Genomic DNA, 22,561 nt, shown 5'->3' with positions numbered 1-22,561 from the left:
CATCAACAGTCGAACCATCAATGTCAAGTGGACCAATCAGATTCATCCCCTTCCTTTTAGAGTTTATATAAGTAAAGAAATCCTTGCTGTTTTTCTTAGCATCTTTTGCCAAGGATTTCTCGTAACCTGCCTTCGCCTGCCGAACCTCCTTTGTGACCTGATTACAGATTAACTTATATCTGCCATAGGCTTCTGAGTCGCTTGATAATTTTTATGCATCCCATGCATTTTTCTTCTCTGTCATGAGTCTCATTAGTTCATTTGACAACCATTTAGGCCTAAACCTTGAACAATATTTCTTAATAGGTATGAAACTTTTAGTAGCTTCCACGATTAATTCCTTGAATGCTTCCCACTTAGAATTTACTGTTGGTAACATCCTCAGTTTATCCCACTGTACAGAATTTAAAACTATCGGAGACCACTGTATTCGCCTTTACGGAAGCAAAAACCCTTTCCTTTACCCCTGATGGTAATTAAATCTTTAAGTAAATCCCACGTCAGTACACTGTGATCACTGCCACCTAGTGGTTCTTTTATCTGCAAATTCCTAATACATGAATGATCACTGCTGATAACCAGATCAAGAGTATTACTTTTTCTGGTTGCCTCTCGATGATGCTGCTGCAGAAAACAATCATCCAATAAATCCATAAAAGTCTGACTAGTGTGTGAGTGCCCAACCCACAAGTTCCAGTCAATATCTGGGAAGTTAAAATCCCCCATTATAAGACATTCCGATTTACTAGCCCACTCTATTTCTCTGTACAATTGTTCATTCTACTCATTCGAGTCATTAAGCCTATAACACACTCCTACTCTTATTTTTGCTTTCGCAGTGCTTATGTCACACCAAACTGACTCAACAGTGCACTGTTCATCTATATCAACTGGATGCACTTCTTTTGATTTTATGTTTTTCTTAATTAACAGCATAACACCTCCTCCCTTCCTATCCTGTCTATCATTTCTGTACACATTGTACTCCCCAAATTCCAGTTCGGCATTCCTTATATCTGTGTGACACCACGTCTCTGATATCCCAACAATATCCCTTTGATGTCTTGACCAACACCTCAAATTCATCAAATTTATTAACTATACTTCTAGCATTGGTATACATGCAAGTATACCAATATTGTTGTAACCTATGCACATTGAATTTTCACACTCAGTAGGCTGATTTTCACACACAATATTTAGATATTTAGTATAAGTGTGCATAGATTTTGATATTCATAGGCCCTAGGCACTTTTACTCTGAATGTGCTGGGGGATTAAAATGTTTCTTCTATTTTAATGCTTTGATTGCTAATCATGTCAATTAACACTACTCAAGTTTCAAGTATAATAAATGATAAACCACCTCAATTGACGGAGCGACCATCACTTCAATTTTTCTAGTTTCGAGAGTAGTCGCTAGATCAGCATTTCTCAAACACAGTTTGAGAAAACGCTGATCTAGCAATTTCTTGCTCACATCTCATGGAACATTATTGTTCCATGAGATGTGAGCAAGTGTTCTGTGAAAAATCGTAATTAATAATTTTAAAAGAAATAAATAAATTTTGCATATTTGTAGCGTACACCACTTTTGTATCATTATAATATTTAACATATTTTTTTTTTTTTTTTTTTTTTTCCGGTTATAAATATACTGGCATAGACTAATAATCAAATAGACAGCGGAGAACACTTTATTTTGGCGGGCTTTGCATAGAGGTACTAACATCTATGAAAAAGTAGCAATGTAAGTGATCTGATATGCCATTCGTATGCAGTTTAGCCTGGAGTACGCGGGTTGAAGGAGAGTGGGAAACGAACCGATATCATAACTAAACTCACTTCCTTGTAAAAATTTTTTTTGATAATTATTAAAATTTCGAAATATTATTATTAAAATGGATTTGTGGTTGGAAAAAGGAACTTTAAAATGAGAAGCAAAGTACTTATAGTAGTGCAACTGTGGTCGATGAAAACGAACACACTTCAAAGTGAGGATGAACAATCGCAGCCTTTTGTTCCCCAAAAATCCGAAATGATAAAACAGGAACCAACTAATAAAAGACCAAAACAAAAGTATGATGACAGTTATTTGAATTTTGGCTTTACATGTGTTGGAAATAAAGATGCTCCTGATGATCAGTGCATTATATGTAATAAAATATCAGAAAATAGTTCTTTGGCTCCAGCTAAACTTGTGTTTCATAAGTGTTCCATGAATATGTTGTGAGATGAAAAGTGTTCCGTGACTAAAAAAGTTTGAGAAACACTGCACTAGATAGCCTATGCGTATTGAATTGAAGCTTCTAGAGCCAATTGCGCATGTTTTCTCAGCTCGTTTTTTGTTTGTCACAGTGAAAAGAGTGAACTGTTTTTTTTTGTTTTTTTTTTTAATTTTTGCCTTCCTTCGTTGGCCCTAAAAATTTCATAGGCTCTATGCACTGTGCCTATGGTGCCTAATGGGAAATCTGGCCCTGCTTCCAGTGAAGGAAATTATTATAACCTTTCCAAAGGATTTGATTTGGTTGGGTTTTTCCAGTTGAAAATAAACATTGGTTTTGGCATCTTAGTGGAAAACCCATTTCATCATTTGTGAGTTCAGATGCTGTCTTTTCTTTTCATTAGCATTTCATCTTCAGCAACTACATTATTCAACTCTGCACAGATTCTTTTCTCCAGAAACAAAGCCAAGCATATTTGAGACCCACTATTAAAAGCTACCCACTACTGTCTGCAGTGAAGAGAATGTTTACTACATCATTATTCCCATGAATACTATTGCCAACTTCTGCAGTGTATCGTGAATGCTACATCACTTTTCAGAAGTAGAAGGGAAAAAAAAGTATCATAAATCTGGAACAGCCCTCACAGAATCACACAGATAAAGAGTATTTATTTCTTTGGAGTTTTAAAATTATCCTGAAATTTTGAATAAAATGGCCAATAATTATTAATAAAATAAAATATCTTGTACGGAGTTCCCTGTGCTGATTATATTTTATTCAAATTATATAAATATATTTGATGTAAAATATGATTTGTAATTATCATAAAATTTTATGGAAAATAGCTATCCTAAAAAATGTATATAAATATTTTAAAAATGCAGGAATGTAATGTAAAGGCTATTCGAAGCATAGAATAAGAGAAACACTTCATTGCATTTTATAAATTTAGAGATATAAACAATAACAATAGAGAACTTAGATGTCTAAAAGCTAATAAATAATATTAATTACACACAGTAAAATGTTTTTCTTATTGTTTGGCGTACCTCTTCACTTTTCACATTAGAAATGTTTGAAACATATTAAGTTGCAATGTGTATATACATCTTATGTATACACGATGACGTACCCATTCATAAAAATCCTCATTTTAGTTTCCTCCAGGGTTTTTTTTTTTTTTTTTTTGATTGGGGGAAGGGATTGGAATTTTCAGTAGATCTCTAATAGATAGCACCATCTGTTATCTTTCTGCAAACTGTTCAGTTTGGTGATTTTGTGTTAATAAAGTTAACTTATTTGATAATATCCTTGTAATCCATTATTGAAACTTTATATATGATGCAATACATGGTAATCATCAGTGTATTGCATCATATGTAAAGTTTCAGCTTGATTTTTGTGGTCCCTAAGCCTTAATTTCGTTCCTGTGCCGTAACTCATCTTTGGAATTTTTCATTGTTTCTTATTAATTTTTGTAATTCTGCTTTCCCTCCTGGGCCCAAAATGTAACTTAACTGACTGGAAGGTTTTATAGATATATTGCACTTGAACATAAGCCTCAGGAAGTTTGTTTTGATTTTGGTTAGGCTTTCATTCAATGATTTAATCAATTTCAGTGTTTTCAAATGAAAGCTAGATCCCTTATAGGGCAGTACTGTTTCTTTTTATATGATTTTTTTATGAATTTGTACTTTGTTTATCTTTGAGGTTAAATATTGGATGATTCAAGAACCTTCTCCATATTTTCCCATCATATCACGAGAATTCAAGTGCAGATTCCTCCTCTATGAGGTCGCCATAGCTGAGTGGTCAGGCATGAGGGTGCACAAGTACACCTACCTTGAGTGATTGTGTTTAAGCCCGTGAATTACTGAATACAGTGCTGTTTGTTATATTTTCTTTGCCTTGTAAACTCCTCTGACCTGGAGTATAAACAGAAAATTTATTTATATTCTTTCCCAGGAGCAAAGGAGCATAACCATAATTGGGAAGAGCATCCTGTACATAGTATTTATAAAACTATGCAGTACTAATGACAGATGGAATAATTTTATTGATTTCATTTATAATAATAACCTAAATAATTATTACCTTCCTGATACAGACTTTTGACCATAATACTGCATTTATAATTATAATTACAGAAGCTACATCTGAACATGCTTGAAATGAATCTGCTTTTCTTTCCATGCTATGTAGTGTGTGTGTGTGTGTGTGTGCGTGTGTGTGTGTGTGTGTGCGCGCGCGTGTGTGTGTGTGTGTGTGTGTGCGCGCGCGTGTGTGTGTGTGTGTGCATGGTTAATTAATTAAAAATAATTTATGTTTATAATTCACATATTTTAATGCTTGTTTTTTCTTTAAACAGAGATTTGCAGTTTGAGTAGTGACGTTGGTTCCTGTCAGAACTTTACTGTTAAGTGGTTTTTTGATATGACATATGGCGGATGTAGTCGTTTTTGGTATGGAGGATGCAATGGCAATAAAAATCGCTTTAATACTCAGGTAGAATGTGAGCAAATATGTGTTACCCCAGAAGGAAGTGGTAAGTCTGTTTAATATAAGTCAAATGTGGACTGATTTAAAAATATTGGTTTTAGTTTTAAATTAGATAATGCTGTAGACCAGTGGTTTTCAACCTTTTTTTAATAACGGCACCCCTAAGTAATTTATTTATTTTGTGGCACTCTTACTCTATTTTCTGCCTGTTAGATCCGATTCTGTGTGTGTGTGTGTGTGTGTGTGTGTGTGTGTGTGTGTGTGTGTGTGTGTGTGTGTGTGTGTGTGTGTGTGTGTGTGTGTGTGTGTGTGTGTGTGTGTAATATTAAAAATATATATATGTTATATGATATTTATTAAAAATTACATTTCATAATACAAATTATATATATATATATATCCTATAGCCTAATTTGTCTCTATATATTTTCTGTTCAACTATTGTTTTGTCAGTGGTGTGGTTTTGCCATGGAAGTACTAGGCTTTCTGTTTTATTATTTTTCGCTGCATAAGGACCACCACTATGCAAATCTATTGCATCGGCAGTTTGATCTTAATAGCATTCTGTCGTTGCATGGATTTGTTTAGCGTTCGAAATGCAGTGATTCTCTGACTATTATTGGCCTCGTGGTCCTCTGTCAAGATGGGGCATAATGGTCAGTCTATTTTATTTTATTTTATTAATTTTCAGTTTATTTGGTCATGTAATGTTGTTAGTTTACGTTTCCACCTTAGTGAGATTTTACATAATTCGGAAATGGGTGCCATTGAGGGGGCACCGCTAAATTTCTCTTAATTGGCTTAATTTCTAAATTATTTTAGGAATGTTGCTTCAACACTACCCTTTTCTTCTTTAACCACCCCATATTTTTCTGTTATTGTTATTTTATTTGGTTCAGTTCATTTTCACTCTACTGGTTTGCCATGCTACTGGCAATATTCTATTTTAATTTAGCTTATATATATATATACAGTATATAATTTTATTCTTTATACAGAGGTACTAAGTAAACATCAATTATATAGATCACCGCAAAATTAAAAAGATACTGTGCACTTTTTTTATAATGAAATAAACATATAAATTAAAAAATAATAATAAGTTTAAGTAATTTAAACCCAAATTACGTGGCACTCATGGAATGTTGTTGAGGCACCCTAAGGTGCCTCAGCAACATTCCCGGTTGAAAACCACTGCTGTAGACTCTTGATTATTTTGGAATGATTAATTAGGATCTCTGTGGTCCTCTGAAGTCTTGGTCAGATGGAAAAACGAAATACATGTAATTCATTACGAGTGATATTTGTTCATATTTTGTAATGTTCCTGTAAACAATACCCCTGAATTTCTCAGAAACCATGAGAAGTCTACTCTTCAGAAGTCTACTTTATTACTAAAATATGATAGATAACTAGTCATATTTCAGTAATCCTTCAGTTTTACTGTCTGTAGTTATGTATAACATTCTTCTCCAGTGTTTTTAACTTGCATCTGTGTTGGTCTGTCATGTTAAAATGCAACTCAGAGTTCTTGTCTAGAACTCTGGTTATCATCAAAGATGAACATAGAAGCAGTAGACTTTGAGAAATAAGAATTTTAGAAGGATTAAAGTTAAAAAAATGTTCTTTGTTCCATTAGAAATTACCTGGAGATAAGCACTTAAGGAATTAGTGGTTGATATTCAAGAAGTTAAAGCAGTTTATACAGGACAAGGTTTCTCAGACTGGAAGGTGAAATGTAGTGTGCTGTCATCAGCAAAGCTATTAATGGGATTTTCAGTGAGTGCAAGGTCATTAATATATATAAGAAGAAAAGAGTGGGAGAAAGAACTGAACCTTTATTATTAATTTATTTATTTATTATAAGTTGTGAAAGAACATTATGTGGAAATTAATAATTAAATTTCAAAAGGTAAAAAAAAAAAAAAAAAAAAACACAGATTCCATGTATATATGAAATTAAATGGTATATCTATTGTTACCCAAAAGTGGAAACAGAATTTCCTACACAAAAGCACATTCAGTTAACTAAATAAACTTGCAGTTGATGTTAGCATTTCTGGTCTACTATAGGATTCTGTTCTCAAAGTAAGTTGCTTTGGGGAACACAAGTCATGTGAGAATATATTAGGATTTAGTTCTGTTGTTCTGAATGAACGATGTATAAGGAATAACAGTTATCAGCCCGTGCTTAGCTGCCAGCCATGCCATTTATCTGAGATGAAGAGTTTCTTTGAAGAATAGTAATGCTGTTGCTATATATTATTCTTACTACATTATTTTCTTACCTAAAACAGAACTATTTTAATATTTACATAAATATTTGTACAGGGTGCTTAAATTTAGATATTTTAATTTAAATTCACATAAAATTAATTTAAAAAGTATTCAATAAGTTATTTTTTTAAATAAAAAATATTACTCGCAAGCCCTCTGTCAACAGCTCTGCCCCCCAAGGATCTGAGGACCTCACTTTAAAAACACTGTTCTAGGAAATAAAGATAAAAACATCCTCTCCCCAAATCTCTGTTATTTCTATGAAATGTCTGTTTCCATCTGTAGTTTCTGTTAGCGTTATGACAGAGGGGTGCTAAATATTTTTTGCACACTCATATACAGCAGGCCCCCGTTATAACGCGGTTCACTTTACGCTGATTCGCTATAACACTGCACTGTTCATATATTATAACCCGTATCTGACTATAATGCTGTCACAGATCACTATAACGCTCTTTTACAGATTGCATTTTTGGCATATTTAACGAAATTGTTTCATTTGATGGAGTTGATAGCTTGAAAATGAATAGCAAAACAGCATTAAAACGTTTCCCATGCCGACTTGAGAAATTTTCCCACGCTCAGTGAAATTTTCTCGCACGCTAATTTAATTGCAGTACAGTGACTTGTTACGTAGTTCCGAGATCAACATTTTAAAAAATGATCAAGTATATTGCTTGTAATATTTGCGTTATATGCATTTATCTGAAGTCTAGTCATCACTCAGTACAGTATTAGACATCGTGCGTAATGGACAGTTTACTTGAACATTGTATCATAATTAATGCAACCAACGCAGTTACATTTTCGAAGAGTTAAAAATGGCCGATAAGAATGAAAAAGCAACAATGTCTGGGCGCAGTACGACTATAAGACTATAAATGTAAGAAAAAGACTGAATTTGAAAATTAAATTAGACATTTTGAAGCGAATCGATTCCGGTCAAAGACAAGTGGATGTGTGCAATAATTTAGGACTTGTAAGTTTAACTGTAAGAACAATTATAAAAAAAAATAAAGAATTAATTTTAGCAGCGGGAAAGATAGCTGTTCCACTGCAAGCAACTAGGGTGCAACTAGGCCGGCTATTAGGATTGAAATGGAAAGACTAACTAATTTTATTGAAGATAATATCCAATGCAGAATTCAGTTAAGTTAATAATTATAAAAAAAAAAACAGAGAGAGAGAGATTAGCCAATATAATGATCTGAAGAAAACTCACCTAAAAAAAAAAAAAAAGTGTGGAACCACTTAAAACTAGTAAGAGCTGTTTGAATAGATTTAAAATCCAGGCAGAAGCTGCAAGTGCAGATCAAGGAGCCAAAACTTTCAAAAAAGAACTTGTTAAAATTATTGAAGAGGGTCATTATGTGTTATACTTCTCAACAAGTTTTTAACATAGATGAATCTGGACTTTTATGGAAACGAATGCCTAAAAGAAGTTTCATATTGAAAGAAGAAAAAAACATGCCAGGTTTCAAAGTGGCGAAGGATCGGTTGACTTTATTGTTGGATGGTAACGCTGTGGGGAATTTAAAATTAATACCCCTTTTAGTTTATTTGGAAGACGACCAAAGTTCAACCCAAAATCGACACATTTTTCATGATTAAATTTATCAATTAAATTAAATCAATTTAGATCAATTAAATTCATGATTTTAATTGGAATTTTAAGTTTAATTTTGATATGTAAGTAGTTACCACATAATTATATACGTATGTAATGCAGAATATTTTATATGTACAAATATTTGAATATTAAATATTTTGACCGACATTTGTGCATCTTTTCACTACCGTTTATTATTGATTAGAAAATATCCTATGGCACCGACCGCAACTCACAAATACATATGTTACCTTATGGGAATGCGGTGCTCGCTTAGCGCGGATTCACTTAGCTCTCTGTTTTTCTGGAACGAATTATCAGCGTTAAGCAGGGGTCACCTGTATAGAAATAAAAATTTATTTGAATCAAATAAATATCTATGTAAATATAGACAAATAATTTATTTGGCAGAGAAATGGTAATTAAAATAAATATTTGTTTGAATTAAATAATTTATTTGCAGACGTTAGAACACCTTTTTCTTCTTGTAATATATATTCAAAGGCCCATTGTGAGTAGAAATTCTCAACAAGAGGAAAGGGGGGGCCCAGCTAGTGCCTCATGTGCCTAGTTATAAGTACAGCCCTGGTAATGGCCCTTATTAGTATTGGCCATAGAGTGCAAGAAAGCTTCTGACTTCAATGTATTCTGTAGGGTTACTAATACTAAAAAGAGACCATTGCTCAAAATTTAAGCATTTGCAGTCACTCTTTTCATTGTTCTGGTGTGTGGAACTGATCTGCAAAGTTTGTCCTACCATTATCAGAACATCCTATATAATACATTTACACACGTGCATAATGTACATGTATAAGATAGCTTTATATTTGGAACACTGGGGTACTATTTCAAAGTGGGTATTGAAATAGTGGTATAAAATAATGCTACTCTGTTATATTTTTCTGTCTATACTGTCTAGTGGTGACACTATTGCCCCGCCACTGACAGTGACAGAGCTTGGCTTTACCTCTCGCTTTAGAATTGACTATGTTTACTAAATTTAAGGGGCTATTAATTTTTGTTAAGACAAAAATTAATAAATTAATAAACTAAAAATTAAATTTATAAACTAGTTTTAACAAAGAAAGGGAGTAATTTTTGTCAGTCATTAGGTATTTTTGCAAATTTACAAAATTATGTAAATTTGCAAATTATATATACAGATTAGCAGCGCTAGACAAAATAAATATACATAGGCCAGAAATAAAGGAGGAAAGATTTCAAATAATGCTCTCTAGAACACTAATATGAGACTACTTTTTTTTTGTTTTTTTTGTTTGTTTGTTTAAAAAATAACTTAATGGCAGCATCATGTACTATGTTCTGTGCCTAATATCAAAAGATAATATACATGTAATTTCATCAGAACCTAGGCTTTCCAAATTATGGACTCTAGACAAGTTGGATACTTGTCTAGACATAAATTTGAATGAGAAGCCATAGATGCTGAAACTTTACCGAATCAAAATTTTTCTCTGCTCCTCCTGTCAGTTAAGTAGTCCAATAACATTTTCACAGCCTATTATGTTTACATTATGCTGTAAATAATTTTTTTTATTTAAATGAATTTTGAATTGTATAGATATAAGGAATGCAGCTAACTAACAGGGTGTAAAAGAAAAGGTAACACCCTGTTACCTTTCTGTTACACACTGTAACAGAAGTTTGCTGTGAGTTTCAGGGTCCGAACTCATTAATCATACTACAGAAATGATCCTGTGAAGTATGATCTTTCTGTTACACCCTATAACAGAAAGTACCGTTTATAAAAATTGCAGAAAACCAACAATTTTAAATATATTTTTTGACTAGTGATGATATTCAAAAGTGTATTTGAATATAATAGAATTAAGTAATTATGAATCTTTCATTTGTGCATTTGTATTTTGCTCTTTTCTCCCCCAGATGCATGTCTTCTTCCCAAAGTTGAAGGATCTTGTAAAAATGTTCAGTCGTCTTGGTACTATAATATTGGAAGTGGAACTTGTGAGTCTTTTGTTTATAGTGGTTGTTTAGGTAATAATAATCGTTTTAAAAGCAAAGAAGCATGTGAACAGACTTGTATTCATCAAGAATCATTGGGTAGGTTTATTTTTTATTTTGAATTTTATTCAAAGTTGTATGCATAACCTAATTTTTGTTAAATAAAATTCTTGTTCTGTTTTCTAGCTACAAAAAAAAAAAATAATAATAATGTTGTATACACAAGGCTCTATAGCTGAGTGGTCAAGGGGCAGGAGTGCAGTAGCACAAGCTCTTTGAGTAGACCATGACTGCTAAATACGATCGATCTGCCAACCCGTACTGGACCAGCGTGGCAGATTATGGTCCATTTCCCTCAACATGAATTGTTGAGGAAGCTTCCATCCTGCAGTGGATTGATAACGGCTACTGCTTACCTTATCTTTATACACAAGGCAGTTTAATTAAGAGCTAACTTCGACAAGACAGTTATGTTTAAACTGTTTTGTTCTAGAAACTTGTAAGCAAAATAAAAAGTTAATAACAATATTCAGTTAATGTGGAAATGAGAGCTGTGTAAAATAAAATTAGTTCCAAAAAAATTACACTAACTGAAATTGACACCATCCTTATAACAGAGATGGCCAAACAATAATCCTGAGAATTGCACACGATAGTCTTTGAATGCTTGCGTGATACACAATATAGGCTTTGAAGGCTGGAAATCTGCATGTGATAATTTTTGAAGGTTAGAGAGATGCAGCATTCAGAGTATGTAAGTGATGTTTAATAAATAAAATTCATATAAGCAGTAAAAATTTTCTTTCAGATTGAGCCATTTCAAAATTGATTTTGTTTTTGAAACAAAAAAATTTTGTTTCAAAAACAGAAACTATTTTTTTTTTTTTTTTTTTTTTTTTTTTTTTGTTTCTGGTTCAGATTGATCTGAATGGGTGCATTTTTTAATAACTTTATTTTAACTACACTTTGCTCTTTAACAAATAAAGTAAAAAATATATATATTAACTTATAACCCATTATAATGTGATATGGAAAATAGAGCCAAAAAAATTGGAGTTGAATTATTATGATTAATTTCATGTCTTAGTTTCTGTTTGAAAAGTAGGGAAACAGACATTTTGGAGGTGAAACTGTCTTTACCAGTCAGTAGAAAAAATGCACATGAATAAAGTCACAATTTTTTATGGGAATTTTTGGTATTTTTAAAACTCAAGACATAGCTGTCTATTTATTTTAGTATGAATAAAAGTTAGAAATTGGATGGATTTATTGAAAAATTCCAACTTGTATTAAAATCATTAGATATTTTGTTGCCGCCTGTGAGTTTTTTTTTTTAAATGATTTCCTGTTAATCAAAATCATTTTGAAATGTGAATTTTCCCAGTCCATGTTTCCCTTGTAGCTGTGATTCAAGTGGCAAAGATCTGAATGCAGCTTGTGAGCTACAGTTTTGGCCACATCTGCTTTATGAGTTTATTCAGATCACGGTTGCTGTGCAGCATGTGTACTCAAGTTATTGTACATTGTATGTTGTGTTAAGCCTGGAATGGGTGCATTGAAGAATGCAACAGTCACTTGCATTGTGAGACAGCTCGCTGTATTTAATTGTTTTTTTGGAATAAATGCATGCTCACCTATCTATGCTAACAGCAACCTGAACTTGCTATTCCCCAAGTGTAAGACCCTGCATTTTTCTGCATTAAAAACACAGTTTTAATGCAATGCAAGCTGCCACTTTTCTGACCATTCTGAAGAGTGTCTAAATCATCATGAAGAAAGAAGCACTGCATGGTGCTGATCATTAACTCATCAACTAATCTTGACATCATCTGAAAATTTTAACATCGCATCCTATATCCATTCATTGATGTAATTTAAGAAAATCATAAAAAATGGTGGACCCACTACTGATCATTGAGAAACATCACTTCTTAAGTTAGCCCAATCTGAAGACTAACCATTAGTCCCAACCCTCTGCTTCCTGTACTAGAACCATTCTGCAATCCATCTAAGGATTTTCCATGTAAATTCCCAATCTTACAGCTTAAAAATAGTGACTGCTCAAACAATGTAAAGAGACAACAGGCAATTGCTAAAACATTGGTCGCTGATCTGATAAAATTATGGAGAGATCATGATCTACCCCTAAAGACGAAGCTGAGAATCATTGATTCATTAATTTTTCCAGTTGCCACTTATGTGAAGGATTGAATTTGAAAAGAGTTGACAGGAAGAAAATCGAAGCATTTGAAATGTGGTGTTACTGGAAAATACTGCGTATTTCTTAATTGGATCGAAGAACCAATTAGTGGGTATTGAATAAAATTGGCAGGCTTAAAATTCTTCTTCATAGTATCAACAAAAGAAAACTGAAGTTTTTTGGTCATATAGTAAGAAGGGAAAACTTTCTGTTGAAGAATATAATGGAAGGAAAAACCGAGAGGAAGAGGCAACATTAGCATTAGCAAAGGCACATGATGCAAGAAAGCAAGCTTATATAGCATCAGCCAAAAAAAAAAAAAAAAAAACCTCTTATTTCACCCATCCACTTGCTCCAAATGTTTGTCAAGTTCTGCCTTGAATCTATTTACGCTATCAACTTCTACAACAACAGATGGAAGTTTGTTCCAGCAATCAACCACCCGCTGGCTAAAGGCAAACTTCCGCACATCTGTCCTACAGTCTTTCCTCGATTTGAATTTATGCCCTCTCAGGCGATTATTCTGAGCAAGACAAAGAATCCCATTGCATTGAGCATGCTCAAACCATTCAAGGCTTTATACACCTCAATCAGATCACCTCGCAGGTGCCTAGTCTCCAGATGCTGTAATTTGCAAAACTTAAGCCTTTCTTCGTAAGAGCAACCCTTTGTTCCATTCACTAATCTTGTTGCCCTTCTCTGTACTCGTTCCAACAGCTCTATATCCTTCTTAAAATGAGACCTGTATACAGTACTCAAGGTGTGGCCTGACCATTGCCTTATACAAGGGGATAATAACCTCCTTATCCCTGCTAAAAAAATTCCTGTATATCACTGACAAGACACCATGAGCCACTCTTGCAGCCCGTCTGCACTGCTCAGAAAACTTCATATCTGCCTGCATAATTACCCCCAGGTCCTTTTCATTCTCTACCAACTCTGGGATTACTGCTTCAGATATGTAGCACTTTACATTTGTCAATGTTAAAGTTCATTTGCCAGAAGACTGTTGTTACTTATTCTCAGTGGATACCAGCACCCAGACAGCACCATTTCAGGACTATTCGGCACCCATCATTATATCACTTGGGTACCTACCCACCCACCGAAGAAGGACGAAATAGCTGAATGCGCAGTTATACTGCTGCACTCCATGCCATTAAGTTTGCCCTGAAAAACATCTCATTCCTGTCAATAAACAAAAGCATAATATAATGCATTAGGGCTTATACCTCAGACTGTGAGAGAGTTAGACTAAGCCCTAATGCATTATAGTCTTAATTCATCTTATACACCATCAGGCATCTCTCATATTGTGGAGTTATACTTCATAACTGTTTTGCCATCATTACATCACTTGGGCACCTACCACCCACTGAAGAAGGGCCAAATAGCCCTGAAACGGTGCCGTCTCGGTGGTGGTATCCACTGAGAATAAGTAACAACAGTCTTCTCCTTCAAGTGAAGTGTTACTTTTTTGAAGTAGTGCAATGTCATGGCAACCCGTCGTGAAGGTATTTACAATATGAGATGTAACTTAAACGATGCCGCTATTGCAAATTTGCTAATCTCTAATTGGCTGTGTATAAATGATGCAAATGCACTAAGATATACATAGTCTAACTCTTTCGCAGCTTGAGGCATAAGCCCTTAATGCATTAGAGTCCTAACTTATATCATACATCATCAGGCATCTCTCATATTGTGGAGATATACTTCACAACTGTTTTGTCATCATTACATCACTTGGGTACCTACCCACCCACCGAAGAAGGGCCAAATAACCCTGAAACGGCACCAGGGGGAGCCTAATGATGTCCGGAGTTTCCAAGAATAGGTAACAACAGTCTTCTCCACTGGGGAAGCGTTGTCTATTTGAGTGGTGTGAATTGAAGGAGTTACTGTCCCTTTCATTCTTCTACGCCGTTTCTTTTCCTCTTCCACTCCTACTATTACTTTCCCTCTACCTTTTTGCTTTTCTAAGTCTAATCGGGACAGCTGCATAGTCGAGTTATTATCCCACACAAATACAAAATAGCCCTGAAACAGTGCCGTCTGGGTGGTGGTGGTATCCACTGAGAATAAGTAACAACAGTCTTCTCCTTCGGATGAAGCATTACTTATTTGAAGTAGTGCAATGTCATGGCAACTCATCGTGAAGGTATTCACAATATGAGATGTAACTTAAATGATGCCGCTATTGCGAATTTGCTAATCTTTAATTGGCTGTGTATAAATGATGCAAGTGCACTAAGATATACATAATCAGGTTGGTTAAATATGATTTTCCCTTTACAAAACTGTATTATGTTTCCTTCAGAGTTGCATTTTTATCTCTCCTTCAGAGTTGCATTTTTATGTGAACAATCTTTTGTTTCATTCTTTATCATTGCCTCATTAATTTTTTCCTACCACCAAAATCAGATTGACCGATAATTAGTTACCCACTTCACTCTTGGAACTAATTGTGCAGACAGATATGAAGCTCATGGTGTCTTGTCAATGATATACAGGAATTTTTCTAGCAGAGATAAGGAAATGATTATCCCCTTGTATAAGGCAATGGTCAGGCCACACCTTGAGTACTGTATACAGGTCTGGAGGCCTCATTTTAAGAAGGATGTAGAGCTGTTGGAACGAGTACAGAGAAGGGCAACAAGATTAGTGAATGAAACAAAGGGTTGCTCTTACGAAGAAAGGCTTAAGTTTTGCAAATTACAGTGTCTGGAGACTACGCACCTGTGAGGTTACCTGATTGAGGTGTATAAAGCCTTGAATGGTTTGAGCATGCTCAATGCTGATGGGATTCTTCTTCTTGCTCAGAATAATTGCCTGAGGGGACATAAATTCAAATTGAGGAAGGACAGTTGTAGGATAGATGTGCAGAAGTTTGCCTTTAGCCAGCGGGTGGTTGATTGCTGGAACAAACTTCCATCTGTCGTTGTAGAAGTTGATAGCTTAAACAGATTCAAGGCAGAACTAGACAAACATTTGGAGTGAGTAGATGGGTGAAATGAGAAGGGTGTGTGTGTGTGTGTGTGTGTTTTTTTTTTGGCCGATCGATGCTATATAAGCTTGCTGTCTTGCATCATGTGCCCTTGCTAATTCTAACTAACTTTATGTATTGGCGATACATTGGCACTTCTGTATCCAAGGTAGTCTCTCCTTGAGTCCAGTAATGCCGTTATAATTGATCTTAATGATTTAATGCTGCCCTCCCCTTTCAATATTACTGGTTATATGCTATAAACTCGTGTAACTTGCCTTTAGGCTTGAATGTTTTTGTAATAAATAATCTGAAATTTCAATTTCACTGTATTTATGTTTCCCAGCTTCATTCACACAGTTTCTCATGACCATGATGGTCTTTCTTCTGTAACTATTGCTGCAAAGTGCCTGTTTAATTCATCAGCAACATTGGTTTGGTTATCTAAGACTTTCCACCCCAGTTATACCAGGGTCAGATTTGACTTTTATCTTTTTTTCTTTGTATCCTCATATGTGAAAAACTCCTTGTCCCTGTTTGCTCTCCTAGTCCATAATTTCCTATAATCAGCCTTTTCAGTTTAACCTTTTCTGTTATGCTATTATAGATAAACTTATACTATTATAGGCATCAGTACTTTTTATTGCTCTATAACTTTCCCATGAAATTTTCTCCTGCTCTTTTAACCCAGCAACAAGGATGCCCCATTTGTAGCAAAGATGATGGCAGGACACCTAACAGATATAACAGATACCCATTTTCTTTTTAATTTTTTGAAAATGTTTTAGGTTTTTTTTTTTTTTTTTTAATTCTGCTTGGATAGTACCAACATTTCATCTTTTCTTAATGGATTGAAATACTTATTATGTGTAACTGTATAAGTTTTAAAAATATTAAAATTTTTAAAACACGCAGTGGGTTTTTACACATTTATTTTTAACACAGCCATCTTAAAAAATATTAATTTTGCTAAAAATTGCAAAAAAATGTATTAGACATAAAATAGAAATATCAATGTTTTAGTCTTTTCCATTTTTCAATTTAAAAGACTGTTAAGCATGTGAAATTTTCAAATTGTGCATGCTCATATATTTCTGCTTATTATGTATATAAATATTATTAAAAAATTAAAAAATACATTATATATATTCAATACTATTAGTTACTTACATTTTCAGGCTTATTTCAAAATGTATTTCAAATCTGACTCCCTTTATAGTGCATGGAATTTGAAACTACTTATGTTGTTTCCTCCAGAGTAGTGGCTGTTTTGATAGAATATTGAGTTTTGTGTTATTGTCTTTATGCTGTGAAAACAAAAATAAATCTATCAAAAATAGCTGTGGTTAGATAATAGATATTTATTGACCTAGTGGAAGGGGAAAAAACAAGTACAGTAAACCCCCGCTATTCGCGGTATCTGTATTCGCGATCGCTGATTTAATATAAAATGAAACCTAAAAAATTGTGAATTTTAAAGCGCCGTGAATATTTTCCGCCATAAAAAAACATGGACGTGGCTAAAATTATCTTTCCCGGTCAAAACAGCACTCAGTGGGTGACAAAATCGCAAGCGTGGATGTTTCTCGCTAATCCTTGTTCAGTATGTGTTATGCGCTTGTCATGGAAGGTTTCGTCGTTTGCTTTTAATTTATATGCTTATAAATTGAATAAATTTATCAATTTATAATTGCAGTTGTCAATTATAAAATGTTGTTTGTAAGCATATCAATTTATAAATTATATATTATTACTTTATAATTCTTATATATTACATATCAATTTATAAATTGATATGCTTACAAAAGTGATAAATCTACCGTTTTGCAGTGTAAAATAGACTTTTTCGAGTGTGTTAACGGAAGAAAGTGACTTTATTGTGGACAAGTTCTTTCTAACCCATACAAAAATATGGCTACGAATAACAAGGGAAATGTGAAAAGATCAAAGGTGATGACATTAGCGAATAAAATTGAGTTATTAGACAAATTTTCTAATGGTGAAAGTGTCTCCTCAGTGGCAAAACATTATAAAACATCATAAAATGAGTTAACGGTACGATCAATCAAAAAATTGGAAGAAAAAATCCGCCGTAGTGTCCGTGAAAATGTGCTAATTGCTTCAAAAATTTGCTCTGTAACTCATGATGTTAAATTAGAAATTGGTGATAGCACTGGCGGGATAAGGTTTTTAGCTAGCAAAGGCGCTGATTTGAAAGATTTGTTTGAAATTTCTAATAAATATTACATTTAATATTAAATTGTTTCTTATTTTCATTTCGATGCCATATGCTTGCATTTCACTATGTACTGTCTATGTACATAGTCATATTATGAAGGTACATATAATACATACATAGACAAAATTTTAGACTAGTTTTTCTTATATATTACATACTTTAGAACGGAACCCCTTTATTACTATGGGAGCCATAACTCAGTATTCACGTTTTCGGTATTCGCGACATTTCTCAGGAACGTAACCCCTGCGAATAGCGGGGGTTTACTGTAATCTGAAGCTTTAAACAAACACAGCATCAACGCTTGATTTGTACCATGCCATTCTTTGTAAGAAAGTCAAATTGTTGCAAAAACGGTGGTGGGGCACCTGACAGATTCTTCTACCCAATTTTCAGATGAAATCCATAAGAAAATTACATCAGAAACTATTTTTTTTTTGGCTGATGCTGTATAAGCTTGCTTTCTTGCATCATTTTCCACCATTGTAGTAAAAGTTTGATTGTATTTAGAAAGGTAGAAAGTTTTCAGAATTTTTTCATTGATTAACAGTTAACATGGAAATGTTATGTTTGAGGGAGGTGACCTACCACCACTGCTGGGTTAAAATGGCCAGCTCATTATTCATCCTTCTTGTCATCCTATATTTTCTTAATGGTATTAGAGCATTCTTGGCTTTTGTGACTATAGTTTTAAAGGTATACCCTAATTCTAAAGTATTTGTGCTATTACCCCAGTTGATAGAGGCCTATCTTAAGCTGTCATGGTTTCCTTCCCTAAACTTAAAATCCATTCCTTTACCTTTAACAATTACTACCTCTCTCACTCTCTTTCTTCATCATGCATCTTAGAGCTCTGTGATCATTCCCTGCTAATGGTTTCTGTGTTGTCAGCCCTGTTTTTTCATCTGGTTCATGGGTGATGATCAAGTCCAAAATATTCTTAGGGCTCTTACCAAGAAAGGCTTCATTTCTGCAAATTGCAGCATCTGGAGACTAGGTACCTGCGAGGCAATCTGATTGAGATATTTAAGGCTTTGAATGGATTGAGCAAGTTCAGTGCTGATGGGATTCTTCCTCTTACTCAGACTACACATATGAGGGGGCTGTAAATTCAAATTGTGGAAGTATGGTTGAAGAATAAATGCACAGAGGTTTGCCTTTAGCCAGGTGGTGGATTGCTAGAACAAACTTCCATTTGATGTTGTGGAAGTGGATAGCTGGAATAAATTCGAGGAAGAATTGGACAAACTGTTGGAGGGGATGGATAGGTAAAATGGGAAGAGGTTTTTTTTTTTTTTTTTTGCTGATGCTATATAAGCTTGCTTTCTTGCATCATTTTCCACCATTAATACTAATACTATTCTTACCCTCCCATACACCTGGTGATTAACTTTTCACATCCAGCACCTAGATCTTGAACAGATTTGCTGAGACCTACATTAGATTCAGTTCTGCATGATCTTTAGATGAATCACACAATGATGCAGAATGTAATTAATCATTACTCTTCAAAATCAGATAGGAGTCAGAATGGGGGTCCATAAGAATTGATTAATGCTTGAACTGCAGTTCTTTCTAATATTCTTAAATAACATTGATGAAGGAATACGGAGCATGATGTCAAAATTCGCAAATGATGTGAAGATTTGGTGAGCGGTTAATTGAATTAAAAAATGGTAGTGGAAAAAAGTTTTCACACTTAACATACAGGCAGGCATGAATTTCTCTGTGTAGTGTAATGCTGCCAAATGGAAAAGAGGAGTCATGGTATCCTGTTGATCATTTATAGAACATTTCCTTTTGGAGATGAGAGATTATAAGTCCATTGTAAGGCAATTGTTACTGCACTTAGACTATTGTATCTAAGTGCAATAAGAGTCAAAAAAGGCCGTATTTAAGAAACGATATCAGCTTCTTGAATGGGTCCAAAGATAGGCAGTATGGTGAGGTTGGCTAAAGGGCATCCTTAAGAGGAGAGACTTTGAATATGTGGATTACAGCTCTTGGTAACTAGGTTACTAATGGAAATCTGTTTGGAATTATATGGCTCTTAGAGGTATCTCTAAAATAAGTGAAGGTAAAATATTCATGGTATAAAGTAACATTAGAATTAGGAGGAATAAATTAAAACTGAGGGGTTTTCCCCTCAGTTTTAATTTATTCCTCCTAAAATATTATAGACAAGCCTGTAGGAAGTTTTTCTTCAGCCAATGAGTTATAAAGTAGTTAACAGCTTTGTTATTAATCATTGGAATAAAGTTGCCTTCATAGGTAGTTTTCAGGTTGACAGCTTGAGAAAATTCAAAAGGCCACTGGATGTGGACCTGTGGGAAGAAGGAAATGCACGAATAGTGTTTTTTTTTTTTTTATGTTTCCCCTTTTGGTTTTCCAGTTTTTTTTTTTCCCCTATTCTGAGTGCACTCAGAATATCACTTCTTTTTGAAATAAATGAATCAAAATAGTTAAAAAAAGTAATATCAAATCATCTTGATAGGAGTGAAGCCATAAAGTAATCACAGCTTAGGTTTGTAAAAGGGAGATTGAATACCAGTTCAGAAAGATGTGGTATACTGGGTCAGTGACAACTGAAAGAAATTTGTAAACTATTACAGAAGTCCCTCTTGAATCCTCCAAATTGATTAGATGGCATCCAAGATGGCATTTTTGAACCACAGTGTGAGGAAAATAAGAAATATTATCTGTGCTTAGGATTCATCATAACTTTGGGAATGTAATTTGGCAACAAGTTGCTGCCCTACCACATTTTGGAAGAAAATTATGTATTCTTAAACAGGAAGTTTTTGAAATGGATAGGATGTTGCCAGACAGATTATTTTAACAGCATCCAGGCTTGTTGCTGATACCCATGTTGTGTAGTTGACTGTAGAGATGGGTGCTCACTGGCTGGTTTGCATATTGTGTTGGCAGACAAACCTGGAATAATTCTTGGAGTAAAACCATATTCACTCCACCCGATATCAGCTAACTACAGCCTTCATTTAAGTGAACTTTAAAAATTTATCCTGGCATCAATGGAAATCAGTTCAGACCTAACTAAATGAGTGGCATACAGCAGTGTATCATGCCAGCTAAACTGCCACATAGGTGACTTTGTTGGGATAAGGCATAACTCCATGTTATTATTCAAGGTGGGTTATAATGAGTGCTAGAAATGGAGACACAGGGTGGTTCCATCTCCCTCATTCGAGAACAGATGTGTCTCTCTGCCTAGAACTAAATAAATCATTCACCTAGTTTTCAAAAGCCATTTATACCCCAGGCTCTAAAGCCAGAAATACAGGGCTTCAGTCACCTAAAGACTTTGATATGCCAAGAATTTAAAGACAAATAATAATAACAGTGATTTGGAATTGCACTGCACTATACATTACTCACTGGATTAAAGATGCAACTTGTTTACTGAGCATGGTGCGCTCTCTCTCTGTCTCTCTCTCAATAATTCTACTTTCACTTTTTTCACATAACCCTATTTTTCTGTCTTGTCTGCCATATAGAATCTGTTTCACTGTATATAGTTGTTACCATGTATATTCATTTAAATTATCATTTTTAGCTCTTCTTCCATATACCCTAATTGTTTTTTAATATCAATCTTTAGACATACTTTTTTCAATTTTTTATATATGCCGTTCGGAAAGTCACTATACATCTATTTCAAAGGAAAGTAAGATTTTAATGTTATTATTACAAATTGTCTGTTATTACCCAGTTTTACTTACATAAGTAGTCGATCACAATAGATATTGAAATTGACCTCCACAGTCATCCAAACAGGCCTGAGCACTTTTAATTTTATTTAAACCTCTTTAGTTCTTGTAGTAGTAGTAGTGGCAGTAGTGGCATGTGATGCAAGAAAGCAAGTGTATGAGCTTATGCAGCATCAGCCAAAAAAAAAAAAAAATCACACCATTCCCTCCAAATGCCTGTCCAGTTCCTCCTTAAATTTATTTAACCTGTCAACTTCCACAACGACAGATGGAAGTTTGTTTCAGCAATTAACCACCCGCTGGCTAAAGGCAAATTTCCGGACATCTATTCTACATCTGTCTTTTCTTAATTTGAATTTGTGCCCCCTTAGGTTCGTAATCTGAAAAAGTGGAAGGATCCCATCAGAATTCAGCGTGCTCAACCCATTCAAGGCCTGATTGTACAATGCCTCTGACATAAACAGTTATGGAAGTTTGGAGTTCCTGACATGATTATGGGTTTTCTTCTTAAACTTTATTTTTTACTGCTCCCCACAAATAAAAATCAGGTGGATTCAAGTCTGGTGAATTGGGGTGGGGGAGCACAGATTTTTTAGAGATTATTCGAACGGCAAAAATTTTTCATAGGAGTGTCATCAATTGTCTAGCAGTATGAGCAGTGGTGGAATCTTTCTGAAACAATCTTTCTTGATTTCATCCTCATTCAGTTCACCAATAAATTGGTAGAGAACATTGGAACAGTAACATTCAGAGGTTATCATTTTATTGACAGGCCTAATGATTCTTCGTCTTCTTCTGGAGATAGCAACCCA

General features: G+C 34.3%; 1 protein-coding gene across 2 annotated transcripts in view; it reads left to right on the top strand.

Moving 5' to 3' along the window:
* The window catches only part of LOC150077096 (papilin-like), a 724,323-nt gene that overhangs the window by 450,343 nt on the left and 251,419 nt on the right, over positions 1-22,561 (top strand). For both annotated transcript variants that reach the window (XM_090386252.1, XM_090386253.1), the window contains exons 20-21: positions 4,597-4,773; positions 10,519-10,695. In XM_090386252.1, coding sequence (XP_090242378.1) covers positions 4,597-4,773; positions 10,519-10,695 — 354 coding nt within the window. The remainder of the gene's footprint in view (positions 1-4,596; positions 4,774-10,518; positions 10,696-22,561) is intronic.

The sequence above is a fragment of the Mastigoproctus giganteus genome, chromosome 12 (assembly GCF_048544385.1).
Source record: "Mastigoproctus giganteus isolate SK-2022 chromosome 12, ASM4854438v1, whole genome shotgun sequence".
Classification (NCBI taxonomy): domain Eukaryota; kingdom Metazoa; phylum Arthropoda; class Arachnida; order Uropygi; family Thelyphonidae; genus Mastigoproctus; species Mastigoproctus giganteus.
This window is presented reverse-complemented; position numbering and strand designations above follow the sequence as displayed.